Source organism: Oncorhynchus mykiss, chromosome 26 (assembly GCF_013265735.2).
Source record: "Oncorhynchus mykiss isolate Arlee chromosome 26, USDA_OmykA_1.1, whole genome shotgun sequence".
NCBI classification, from domain to species: Eukaryota; Metazoa; Chordata; class Actinopteri; order Salmoniformes; family Salmonidae; genus Oncorhynchus; species Oncorhynchus mykiss.
In genome coordinates, this window is record NC_048590.1 from 4,688,112 (window position 1) to 4,702,463 (window position 14,352).

At 45.8% G+C, this 14,352-nt stretch overlaps 1 protein-coding gene across 2 annotated transcripts in view; it reads right to left on the reverse strand.

Moving 5' to 3' along the window:
* Positions 1-12,373, reverse strand: part of LOC118944435 (nuclear receptor ROR-alpha A-like) — a 260,652-nt gene extending 248,279 nt beyond the window's left edge. For both annotated transcript variants that reach the window (XM_036963684.1, XM_036963683.1), the window contains exon 1: positions 12,056-12,373. In XM_036963684.1, coding sequence (XP_036819579.1) covers positions 12,056-12,227 — 172 coding nt within the window. In that variant the 5' untranslated portion in view covers positions 12,228-12,373. The remainder of the gene's footprint in view (positions 1-12,055) is intronic.
* Between the last annotated feature and the right edge of the window lie 1,979 nt (positions 12,374-14,352).

The following is a 14,352-nucleotide window of genomic DNA, read 5'->3' on the forward strand; positions in this document are numbered from 1 at the left end:
CCTACTGCCTCTGATCTGGAGGACTCACTAAACAGAGAACATCCCTGGTCATCCCTACTGCCTCTGATCTGGAGGACTCACTAAACAGAGAACATCCCTGGTCATCCCTACTGCCTCTGATCTGGAGGACTCACTAAACAGAGAACATCCCTGGTCATCCCTACTGCCTCTGATCTGGAGGACTCACTAAACAGAGAACATCCCTGGTCATCCCTACTAGCCTCTGATCTGGAGGACTCACTAAACAGAGAACATCCCTGGCCATCCCTACTGCCTCTGATCTGGTGGACTCACTAAACAGAGAACATCCCTGGTCATCCCTACTGCCTCTGATCTGGCAGACTCACTAAACAGAGAACATCCCTGGTCATCCCTACTAGCCTCTGATCTGGAGGACTCACTAAACAGAGAACATCCCTGGTCATCCCTACTAGCCTCTGATCTGGAGGACTCACTAAACAGAGAACATCCCTGGTCATCCCTACTGCCTCTGATCTGGAGGACTCACTAAACAGAGAACATCCCTGGTCATCCCTACTGCATCTGATCTGGAGGACTCACTAAACAGAGAACATCCCTGGTCATCCCTACTGCCTCTGATCTGGAGGACTCACTAAACAGAGAACATCCCTGGTCATCCCTACTGCCTCTGATCTGGAGGACTCATTAAACAGAGATGCTTTGTTTGTAAATTATGTATTTGTGTTGAACTGTGAACCTGGCTATCCGTAAATAAGAAAACACTGGTTTTTAATAATGCACTTACACTACTGGTCAACAGTGTTTTCTAGTGAGTGAGACATTGAAAAAAAAAGAGAGAGAGAGAGCGAGAGAGCGAGCGAGCGAGAGAGAGAGAGAGAGAGAGAGACAGAGAGAGAGAGAGACAGAGAGAGAGAGAGAGTGTTAACAGACTGGGCACAAGTCCTCCATGTCTGTCCTGATCCAAGACATTCTTCCTCCAATCAGCACTAGAGTTACATCACTTCTGTCACAACTACAATGACATCATTTCTCTCACCTAAACACAATAAGACACTAGGAATATACACAACTACAATGACATGAATAGATTAAATTAACCAGGTGTTAAAATTAGGTGAAAAGGAGACTGAAACAGGACTTTAAAAAGAGCTTCAGCTCCTGGTTGGACGCAGCTCAGAAGGCCGGAGTCCATCTGGCAACACAGAGACCTGCCTGGTGAATACAACCAGGGGTGGAGGACACAGCTGTATATCCTCTATTTGTTTTGTTTATATAGGCAGAAGTAATGAAATGTACAGTATTCACACGGGGTAGTAGGGTATTCACATGGGGGTAAAAGGGTAATAGGGTACACACAGGGGGTAATAAAGTAGTAGGGTATTCACAGGGGGTAACAGAGTAGTAGGGTATTCACAGGGGATAATATGGTATTCCCAGGGTATTCACAGGGGGGTAAAAGGGTAATAGGGTACACACAGGGGGTAATAAAGTAGTAGGGTATTCACAGGGGGTAACAGAGTAGTAGGGTATTCACAGGGGATAATATGGTATTCCCAGGGTATTCACAGGGGGGTAAAAGGGTAATAGGGTACACACAGGGGGTAAAAGTGCAGTAGGTTATTCACAAGGGGTAAGAGAGTAGTAGGGTATTCACAGGGGGCAATAGAGTAGTAGGGTATTCACAGGGGGTAATCGAGTAGTAGGGTATTCACAGGGGGCAATAGAGTAGTAGGGTATTCACAGTGGGTAATAGAGTAGTAGGGTATTCACAGGGGGTAATAGAGTAGTAGGGTATTCACAGGGGGTAATAGAGTAGTAGGGTATTCACAGGGGGTAATAGAGTAGTAGGGTATTCACAGGGGGTAATAGAGTAGTAGGGTATTCACAGGGGGTAAGAGAGTAGTAGGGTATTCACAGGGGGCAATAGAGTAGTAGGGTATTCACAGGGGGTAATAGAGTAGTAGGGTATTCACAGGGGGTAAGAGAGTAGTAGGGTATTCACAGGGGGTAATAGAGTAGTAGGGTATTCACAGGGGGTAATAGAGTAGTAGGGTATTCACAGGGGGTAACAGAGTAGTAGGGTATTCACAGGGGGTAAGAGAGTAGTAGGGTATTCACAGGGGGTAATAGAGTAGTAGGGTATTCACAGGGGGTAAGAGAGTAGTAGGGTATTCACAGGGGGTAAGAGAGTAGTAGGGTATTCACAGGGGGTAATAGAGTAGTAGGGTATTCACAGGGGGTAACAGACTAGTAGGGTATTCACAGGGGGTAAGAGAGTAGTAGGGTATTCACAGGGGGTAATAGAGTAGTAGGGTATTCACAGGGGGTAATAGAGTAGTAGGGTATTCACAGGGGGTAATAGAGTAGTAGGGTATTCACAGGGGGTAATAGAGTAGTAGGGTATTCACAGGGGGTAATAGAGTAGTAGGGTATTCACAGGGGGTAATAGAGTAGTAGGGTATTCACAGGGGGTAAGAGAGTAGTAGGGTATTCACAGTGGGTAACAGAGTAGTAGGGTATTCACAGGGGGTAATATGGTATTCCCAGGGGGTAAAAGTGCAGTAGGTTATTCACAAGGGGTAATAGTGTAGTAGGGTATTCACAGGGGGTAATAGAGTAGTAGGGTATTCACAGGGGGTAATAGAGTAGTAGGGTATTCACAGTGGGTAACAGAGTAGTAGGGTATTCACAGGGGATAATATGGTATTCCCAGGGGGTAAAAGTGCAGTAGGTTATTCACAAGGGGTAATAGTGTAGTAGGGTATTCACAGGGGGTAATAGAGTAGTAGGGTATTCACAGGGGGTAAGAGAGTAGTAGGGTATTCACAGGGGGTAATAGAGTAGTAGGGTATTCACAGGGGGTAATAGAGTAGTAGGGTATTCACAGGGGGTAATAGAGTAGTAGGGTATTCACAGGGGGTAAGAGAGTAGTAGGGTATTCACAGGGGGTAATAGAGTAGTAGGGTATTCACAGGGGGTAATAGAGTAGTAGGGTATTCACAGGGGGTAATAGAGTAGTAGGGTATTCACAGGGGGTAATAGAGTAGTAGGGTATTCACAAGAGGTAAGAGAGTAGTAGGGTATTCACAAGAGGTAAGAGAGTAGTAGGGTATTCACAGGGGGTAAGAGAGTAGTAGGGTATTCACAGGGGGTAATAGAGTAGTAGGGTATTCACAGGGGGTAATAGAGTAGTAGGGTATTCACAGGGGGTAATAGAGTAGTAGGGTATTCACAGGGGGTAATAGAGTAGTAGGGTATTCACAGGGGGTAATAGAGTAGTAGGGTATTCACAGGGGGTAATAGAGTATTAGGGTATTCACAGGGGGTAATAGAGTAGTAGGGTATTCACAGGGGGTAATAGAGTAGTAGGGTATTCACAGGGGGTAATAGTGTAGTAGGGTATTCACAGGGGGTAATAGAGTAGTAGGGTATTCACAGGGGGTAATAGAGTATTAGGGTATTCACAGTGGGTAATAGAGTAGTAGGGTATTCACAGGGGGTAATAGAGTAGTAGGGTATTCACAGAGTATTAGCATCCCATGATAGTTGTTGATAATCCCAGTCATATTAACAACCCATGATAGTTGTTGATAATCCCAGTCATATTAGCATCCCATGATAGTTGTTGATAATCCCAGTCATATTAACAACACATGATAATTGATAATCCCAGTCATATTAGCATCCCATGATAGTTCATAATCCCAGTCATATTAACAACCCATGATAGTTGATGATAATCCCAGTCATATTAGCAACCCATGATAGTTGATAATCCCAGTCATATTAACCACCCATGATAGTTGTTGATAATCTCAGTCATATTTTAACAACCCATGATAGTTGATGATAATCCCAGTCATATTAGCAACCCATGATAGTTGTTGATAATCCCAGTCATATTATCATCCCATGATAGTTCATAATCCCAGTCATATTAACAACCCATGATAGTTGATAATCCCAGTCATATTAACAACCCATAATAGTTGATAATCCCAGTCATATTAACAACCCATGATTGTTGTTGATAATCTCAGTCATATTAACAACCCATGATAGTTGATAATCCCAGTCATATTAACAACCCATGATAGTTGATGATAATCCCAGTCATATTAGCAACCCATGATAGTTGTTGATAATCCCAGTCATATTAACAAGCCATGATAGTTGATAATCCCAGTCATAGTAACAACCCATGCTAGTTGTTGATAATCCCAGTCATATTAACAACCCATGATAGTTGTTGATAATCCCAGTCATATTAACAACCCATGATAGTTGTTGATAAACCCAGTCATATGAATAACCCATGATAGTTGTTGATAATCCCAGTCATATTAGCATCCCATGATAGTTCATAATCCCAGTCATATTAACAACCCATGATAGTTGATAATCCCAGTCATATTAACAACCCATGATAGTTGATAATCCCAGTCATATTAACAACCCATGATAGTTGATAATCCCAGTCATATTAACGACCCATGACAGTTGATAATCCCAGTCATATTAACGACCCATGACATTTGATAATCCCAGTCATATTAACAACCCATGATAGTTGATAATCCCAGTCATATTAACAACCCATGATAGTTGTTGATAATCCCAGTCATATTAACAACCCATGATAGTTGATAATCCCAGTCATATTAGCAACCCATGATAGTTGATTATCCCAGTCATATTAACAACCCATGATAGTTGATAATCCCAGTCATATTAACAACCCATGATAGTTGATAATCCCAGTCAAATTAACAACCCATGATAGTTGATAATCCCAGTCATATTAACAACCCATGATAGTTGTTACATCTTTAGATCTCCCCTCGTTCTATATTCTAACAGATGTCTCCATCTCTGTCCATGAAACCCTGTTTTCCCAGCAAAATGCATTTTGGGACGATTGCGTGTAGTCCTACGGCCGTGTTCACATTGCTGACCTTAAATAGTGAAGAAATAATAGTTTATCAGCATTTTAACCCAAAACATTCTGATTTGTTCCATCAGCCGTATTAATTGATACAGTGTTCACCTCCACTACACTACTTTGATGTGCATTGTGGGGATTTAAAATGGACTATATGCAATGCCCACCAAAACAAGTGGGTATACAGCATATACCTGCATATACCTTCCACGACAGCAGTGAGTGTAGTACCTTCTGTGTAGTATGAGAGAGGAGATAACATGGTACAGTCCAGACTAGAGTCAGTATGAGAGGGGAGATAACATGGTACAGTCCAGACTCCCAGTGGTTCCTCAGGACAGACTAGAGTCAGTATGAGAGAGGAGATAACATGGTACAGTCCAGACTCCCAGTGGTTCCTCAGGACAGACTAGAGTCAGTATGAGAGAGGAGATAACATGGTACAGTCCAGACTCCCAGTGGTTCCTCAGGACAGACTAGAGTCAGTATGAGAGGGGAGATAACATGGTACAGTCCAGACTCCCAGTGGTTCCTCAGCCCAGTCTCCCAGTGGTTCCTCAGGACAGACTAGAGGCAGTATGAGAGGGGAGATAACATGGTACAGTCCAGACTCCCAGTGGTTCCTCATGACAGACTAGAGACAGCATGAGAGAGGAGATAACATGGTACAGTCCAGACTCCCAGTGGTTCCTCAGCCCAGTCTCCCAGTGGTTCCTCAGGACAGACTAGAGGCAGTATGAGAGGGGAGATAACATGGTACAGTCCAGACTCCCAGTGGTTCCTCATGACAGACTAGAGACAGCATGAGAGAGGAGATAACATGGTACAGTCCAGACTCCCAGTGATTCCTCAGGACAGACTAGAGTCAGTATGAGAGAGGAGATAACATGATACAGTCCAGCCTCCCAGTGATTCCTCAGGACAGACTAGAGTCAGTATGAGAGAGGAGATAACATGATACAGTCCAGACTCCCAGTGGTTCCTCAGGACAGACTCCCAGTGGTTCCTCAGGACAGCCTCCCAGTGGTTCCTCAGGACAGACTAGAGACAGTATGAGAGGAGCAGGCACGGTGCACTCGCCCTAAAAGGGGACATTGGCTGAGCTGATAAACAGACTTGATCCTCTCTTAAAATCAGTCGATGACGTGAGACATATTTGATAGAAGTATTGAACTGTTTTTCATGTTAAGGTATTTGGGAAAAAGCACCAAAGTTTCCGTGACAACATGCAACTCCACTACAGAATTCATATCAAACCATGGAACCAGCCTCTGTCACCAGTGAGGTTTGGGCCTTCCAAGCCAGCCAGCCCACTGAGGGGTTTCACTGCAGCCCAAAATAATTGTGACCCAGAACACTAAAACCAGTTCTCAATTGGTGAGAGGGACACATCACTGGGTTGGGACTCTCTACTGTAGAAGGTACAGAACATCGTCACCCAGTTTGAAGTATAAACAAGGTCACCGTGTACCAAGCACACCAAGTACAGCAAACAACTTTTACTGTCACTATGTGGCAACAACTGCATCTAAACTTTTACTGAAGGTCTCAAGCTATATTTAATCATTTTCTAAATGAAAAAACTAGGCTATGTGCATTCAATCAAGACATGGCTACTCAGGCAGGACAGAGACAGAGAGACAGCTCCCTATCTGCAGACAGGACAGAGACACAGCTTTCTATCTGCAGGCAGAACAGAGAGACAGCTTTCTATCTGCAGGCAGGACAGAGAGACAGCTTTCTATCTGCAGACAGGACAGAGACACAGCTTTCTATCTGCAGGCAGGACAGAGACAGAGCTGTCTATCTGCAGGCAGGACAGAGACAGAGCTTTCTATCTGCAGGCAGGACAGAGACAGAGACATAGCTTTCTATCTGCAGGCAGGACAGAGACAGAGACATAGCTTTCTATCTGCAGGCAGGACAGAGACAGAGCTGTCTATCTGCAGGCAGGACAGAGACAGAGCTTTCTATCTGCAGGCAGGACAGAGACAGAGACATAGCTTTCTATCTGCAGGCAGGACAGAGACAGAGACATAGCTTTCTATCTGCAGGCAGGACAGAGACAGAGACATAGCTTTCTATCTGCAGACAGGACAGAGACAGAGACACAGCTTTCTATCTGTAGGCAGGACAGAGAAACAGCCTTCTATCTGCAGGCCGGACAGAGAGACAGCTTTCTATCTGCAGGCAGGACAGAGACACAGCTTTCTATCTGCAGGCAGGACAGAGAGACAGCTTTCTATCTGCAGACAGGACAGAGACACAGCTTTCTATCTGCAGGCAGGACAGAGACAGAACTGTCTATCTGCAGGCAGGACAGAGACAGAGCTTTCTATCTGCAGGCAGGACAGAGACAGAGCTTTCTATCTGCAGGCAGGACAGAGACAGAGACACAGCTTTCTATCTGTAGGCAGGACAGAGACACAGCTTTCTATCTGCAGGCAGGACAGGTGTCTTCTTTAGTTACAGTGTTGCACATAATCCCTGGAGAACACGACACCACAGTCCAGATAGTCTCTCGACACAATCCTCCATGAGTCTGGCCAGAGAGACTACAGTCCATCAGCCTGACTGGAAGAGTGCTTCAGACCGACCCCTGCCTGCACTGCACCAGTGTTACCACCAGCCAGAATAGGAGAGGGCTTTACACCTATCACTGCACCAGCCTGACTACCAGCCTGACTAAGAGAGGGCTTTACACCTACCACTGCACCAGTGTTACTATCAGCCTGACTATGAGAGGGCTTTGCACCTACCACCTGCACCAGTATTACTACCAGCCTGACTACCAGCCTGACTAGGAGAGGGCTTTACACCTACCACTGCACCAGTGTTACTACCAGCCTGACTAGGAGAGGGCTTTACACCTACCACTGCACCAGTGTTACTACCAGCCTGACTAGGAGAAGGCTTTACACCTACCACTGCACCAGTGTTACTATCAGCCTGACAAGCAGCCTGACTAGGAGAGGGCTGTACACCTACCACTGCACCAGTGTTACCACCAGCCTGACTAGGAGAGGGCTTTACACCTACCACTGCACCAGTGTGACTACCAGCCTGACAACCAGCCTGACTAGGAGAGGGCTTTACACCTACCACTGCACCAGTGTGACTACCAGCCTGACAACCAGCCTGACTAGGAGAAGGCTTTACACCTACCACTGCACCAGTGTTACTATCAGCCTGACAACCAGCCTGACTAGGAGAAGGCTTTACACCTACCACTGCACCAGTGTTACTATCAGCCTGACAACCAGCCTGACTAGGAGAAGGCTTTACACCTACCACTGCACCAGTGTTACCACCAGCCTGAATAGGAGAGGGCTTTACACCTACCACTGCACCACCCTGACTACCAGCCTGACTAGGAGAGGGCTTTACACCTACCACTGCACCAGTGTGACTACCAGCCTGACAACCAGCCTGACTAGGAGAGGGCTTTACACCTACCACTGCACCAGTGTTACCACTGCCTGACTAGGAGAGGGCTTTACACCTACCACTGCACCAGTGTTAGTACCAGCCTGAATAGGAGAGGGCTTTACACATACCACTGCACCAGCCTGACTACCAGCCTGACTAGGAGAGGGCTTTACACCAACCACTGCACCAGTGTTACTACCAGCCTGACTAGGAGAGGGCTTTACACCTACCACTGCACCAGCCTGACTAAGAGCGGGCTTTACACCTACCACTACACCAGCCTGACTACCAGCCTGACTAGGAGAGGGCTTTACACCTACCACTGAACAAGTCTGACTACCAGCCTGACTAGGAGAGGGTTTTACACCTACCACTACACCAGCCTGACTACCAGCCTGACTAGGAGAGGGCTTTACACCTACCACTACACCAGCCTGACTACCAGCCTGACTAGGAGAGGGCTGTTCTCTTCTGCACTACCTACATTGGGTTAACTACAGCTTTAACCCGACCCTGTCTCAGTCCATTAGTTACCAATCACACAGTCCCATCCATCTTGTGTCAGTGTTGTGTAAACATATGTAACTCCAGCACTCACTCGTTCCCGTCCCTAGACCCACGGTGGTTTCACTTACTACAGTACGTCAGTGTTGTGTAAACATCAATCAATTCGTTCAGAAAGTTTATCAGCGTAATTGTTACGTTTCTATTGAATACATTCAGGTATGTTTCTGTATGGTTCCTAATGAACACACCCCCAGCTCTCTCACCAGCTCCCATTTATAGATAGCTGCTATCTGACTGAGGCTGACACTTTACAATGCCTGGTCACAGATCTCTGTTTGGGATGTCTTGCCAAACATGAAAGCAACCATAGCAGTTGGGAGAGAAAAAAAAATAAAAGGAAGCTCAAATATAGAAACCTGTAGTGGATCCTGTCGAACTACTGCTGTCCAATACAGTACTACTGTTGTAGATACTGTCAAACTACTGCTGTCCAATACAGTACTACTGTTGTAGATACTGTCACACTACTGCTGTCCAATACAGTACTACTGTTGTAGATACTGTCGAACTACTGCTGTCCAATACAGTACTACTGTTGTAGATACTGTCAAACGACTGCTGTCCAATACAGTACTACTGTTGTAGATCCTGTCGAACTACTGCTGTCCAATACAGTACTACTGTTGTAGATACTGTCGAACTACTGCTGTCCAATACAGTACTACTGTTGTAGATACTGTCAAACTACTGCTGTCCAATACAGTACTACTGTTGTAGATACTGTCAAACTACTGCTGTCCAATACAGTACTACTGTTGTAGATACTGTCAAACTACTGCTGTCCAATACAGTACTACTGTTGTAGATACTGTCAAACTACTGCTGTCCAATACAGTACTACTGTTGTAGATACTGTCAAACTACTGCTGTCCAATACAGTACTACTGTTGTAGATACTGTCAAACTACTGCTGTCCAATACAGTACTACTGTTGTAGATACTGTCAAACTACTGCTGTCCAATACAGTACTACTACTGTTGAGAATATAGTACAGACTACATGCTATCCAATACAGTACCACTCTGTTGAGAACGTAGTGTCGGCTGCATTATTTTGGTTGCACCTGCTGGTACAGTACAGGCACAGGTCTAGATAGTAGTGTTAACTTTCGCTTCAAGTTCATTCATTAACCCAGCTTGGCCTCTCCGTGACGGCAGGGAACATCTGCAACTTGAAATTGAGCGATTGAATGGGAAAGCCTCTATAGAAGCTATAAACAGCAGATTTCCAAGTGGAATTTTTTTTTTTTTTTTAAACTCAGGACTGAGCTTTAATTTTGTCAGTGTTCTGTTTTGTGTTGTAAGATTTAATTCCAATACAGTCTGATGTAACGGATGTGAAAGCTTAGTTAGCGGTGGTGGTGCGCACTAAATCGCACTAAATAGCGTTTCAATCGGTGACGTCACTTGCTCTGAGACCTTGAAGTAGTAGTTCCCCTTTGCTCTGCAAGGGCCGCGGCTTTTGTGGAGCGATGGCTAATGATGCTTCGTGGGTGACTGTTGTTGATGTGTGCAGAGGGTCCCTGGTTCGCGCCCGGGCATGGGCGAGGGGACGGTTTAAAGTTATACTGTTACACTGACATAGAATAAAATAGAATAGAGGGAATACTTCGCCATAACAAAGTTGGTGGAAATATAACTAACTTCACACATGAACCACGATCGTATCTACAGTACCACCACGAGCAATGTAGGTTTCTGATTTGATACCGAAGAAAGTAGAAGGTATACAGAGAAGAAATAAAGAAAAAATATCCCTCAATCAAGATGCCTGTCTAGAATATTCTCAGAATGTAGGCTAAACCGTGGAAATGTGGGTTAGCGGGTTAGGTGAGACTTCTTCTTAGACGCTGCCAACTCAAAACCTTGTCAACAGTCTCTGTCTTGAGTTCTGGCAGCCTGCCTGAATATCTGTGAAACTGCCTGTAAACCTTGTTACATAATACAACTAACCATGCTGGTGCTTTTTACACGGCCACACAAACGTTACAATCTCTCGGATATGTCGCTGGTTAGCAAATCCTATATTATTTATCACAATTCTTAAGAGACCAAAACGTCGTGCAGTAAGAGCCACTATAGAGGATAATAATAAACTGGTTCCTAAACATCTACAGCAGACAGACAGCCCTGGGAGACCTTTCTCCCTCAATACAATTCTCAACGGGATGTACTGACATGGGAAACACATGTTGACATTGACAAAGCAAGCGGGAATAGATATCTCTCTCTCTCTCTCTCTGTGTGTGATTTTCAGTCGCTGTCAAGGTTGTTACATAACAGCTATCTGCTCTGAACCAGCTGACTGTAGTAAGTCAACGGCCAGGCAATGGAAACAGGAGGATTTTGACATGATATATGAACGGTTGACATATAACCTACAGTACATAAATAACCCCAACGTTATGTCAACATTACACATATTGTGTCCACTGGAAGCGAACTTGAATTCGCTGCGTAACAGCGAGAACGGGGGGGTGTGTGGCTTTATATTGTCTGTACTGTAAAAACAATATTATGTCATATTTAAATACAATACAAATAATGACAATGAGGGGGGGGGGGGGGGATATACAACCCACGGATAAGAATAATCCACTTAGTGAGACTGCAAATGACCATTAGTAACGCCGCAGTAAGGGACTGACTGAGTGTGGACTTTGAAAGTGGGACCGTCAGTCCAGCTGTAATGTGAAACCTGGTTTCAACTTCACGAGTCTTTTTTTTTTGAAGTTACATTGTATCACTAAAGGAATGCATGTCAGTGTTTGCAAGGATATCCAAAGCAGAATGTCAGAGCGAGCTTGCGAGGCGAACTAATAATATTTATAGCCATTAATCGTGGCTATAACAAGTGATCGGGAAATCTGTTAATCATATATCCATTTTCTTGTTAAATGTTGTCTAATTGTTATCGAATACAATAAACCATGAACATTTCTGCTAAAAGAACGGAACAGAGAAAGAAGATCCGTCTATAGCGAAACCGAGCTCTCAGTCCCCTTCAAGTCAAGAGGAAAGCACTTTGAAGTTGCCCTTCCACCCTCTCTTCTATTTTCAACAGATTTCACAGCATTTTGTATATAAAATAAAATCATTCTCACGCGGTATTAAATCTAAATATGAGTTATTTACCTTTGTTGGAGCCGGAACGACTCTGTCCTCTAACAGGGGTTTGGTGGTGGTGGTCCGTTTGAAGGGTCTCCAGATTCGCCGGCGTGTCCATGACTGGAGTAGCCGGTTTAGAGACGCTGTTTCCCGCGTCACTGGAAGCAGGGTCCGGTGAGGACTCCATATAAATCTCCATAACTATCCTATTGATAAATGTGAACGAGGCGTAGCTACTAACGACGAAATATATAACGTAGCTAGTCAAATAATAACGAGCTGTAAAAGCATGTCAAGCTAATTTACCGAAGGCTGGAACTAGTGCAATGTGTTGGTGCGCTACTGTCTTCGTGCAAATTAGGGTGTACAGATGTGGTTGTCCACATGCAGCGCTGTAGAGAACAGTCCCAGTCAGCCTGTAGAGAACAGTCCCAGTCAGCCTGTAGAGAACAGTCCCAGTCAGCCTGTAGAGAACAGTCAGCCTGTAGAGAACAGTCCCAGTCACCCTCTAGAGAGCAGTCAGCCTGTAGAGAACAGACCAGTCAGCCTGTAGAGAACAGTCCTAGTCAGCCTGTAGAGAACAGTCCCAGTCAGCCTGTAGAGAACAGTCCCAGTCAGCCTGTAGAGAACAGTCCCAGTCAGCCTGTAGAGAACAGTCCCAGTCAGCCTGTAGAGAACAGTCAGCCTGTAGAGAACAGTCCTAGTCAGCCTGTAGAGAACAGTCCTAGTCAGCCTGTAGAGAACAGTCAGCCTATAGAGAACAGTCCCAGTCAGCCTGTAGAGAACAGTTCCAGTCAGCCTGTAGAGAACAGTCCCAGTCAGCCTGTAGAGAACAGTCCCAGTCAGCCTGTAGAGAACAGCCAGCCTGTAGAGAACAGTCCCAGTCAGCCTGTAGAGAACAGTCACCCTGTAGAGAACAGTCAGCATGTAGAGAACAGTCCCAGTCATCCTGTAGAGAACAGTCAGCATGTAGAGAACAGTCCCAGTCACCCTGTAGAGAACAGTCAGCATGTAGAGAACAGTCCCAGTCAGCCTGTAGAGAACAGTCCCAGTCAGCCTGTAGAGAGCAGTCCCAGTCAGCCTGTAGAGAACAGTCCCAGAACAGTCCCAGTCAGCCTGTAGAGAACAGTCCCAGTCAGCCTGTAGAGAACAGTCCCAGTCAGCCTGTAGAGAGCAGTCAGCCTGAAGAGAACAGTCCCAGTCAGCCTGTAGAGAACAGTCCCAGTCAGCCTGTAGAGAACAGTCCTAGTCAGCCTGTAGAGAACAGTCAGCCTATAGAGAACAGTCCCAGTCAGCCTGTAGAGAACAGTTCCAGTCAGCCTGTAGAGAACAGTCCCAGTCAGCCTGTAGAGAACAGTCCCAGTCAGCCTGTAGAGAACAGCCAGCCTGTAGAGAACAGTCCCAGTCAGCCTGTAGAGAACAGTCACCCTGTAGAGAACAGTCAGCATGTAGAGAACAGTCCCAGTCATCCTGTAGAGAACAGTCAGCATGTAGAGAACAGTCCCAGTCACCCTGTAGAGAACAGTCAGCATGTAGAGAACAGTCCCAGTCAGCCTGTAGAGAACAGTCCCAGTCAGCCTGTAGAGAGCAGTCCCAGTCAGCCTGTAGAGAACAGTCCCAGAACAGTCCCAGTCAGCCTGTAGAGAACAGTCCCAGTCAGCCTGTAGAGAACAGTCCCAGTCAGCCTGTAGAGAGCAGTCAGCCTGTAGAGAACAGACCAGTCAGCCTGTAGAGAACAGTCCTAGTCAGCCTGTAGAGAACAGTCCCAGTCAGCCTGTAGAGAACAGTCCCAGTCAGCCTGTAGAGAACAGTCCCAGTCAGCCTGTAGAGAACAGTCAGCCTGTAGAGAACAGTCCTAGTCAGCCTGTAGAGAACAGTCCTAGTCAGCCTGTAGAGAACAGTCAGCCTATAGAGAACAGTCCCAGTCAGCCTGTAGAGAACAGTTCCAGTCAGCCTGTAGAGAACAGTCCCAGTCAGCCTGTAGAGAACAGTCCCAGTCAGCCTGTAGAGAACAGCCAGCCTGTAGAGAACAGTCCCAGTCAGCCTGTAGAGAACAGTCACCCTGTAGAGAACAGTCAGCATGTAGAGAACAGTCCCAGTCATCCTGTAGAGAACAGTCAGCATGTAGAGAACAGTCCCAGTCACCCTGTAGAGAACAGTCAGCATGTAGAGAACAGTCCCAGTCAGCCTGTAGAGAACAGTCCCAGTCAGCCTGTAGAGAGCAGTCCCAGTCAGCCTGTAGAGAACAGTCCCAGAACAGTCCCAGTCAGCCTGTAGAGAACAGTCCCAGTCAGCCTGTAGAGAACAGTCCCAGTCAGCCTGTA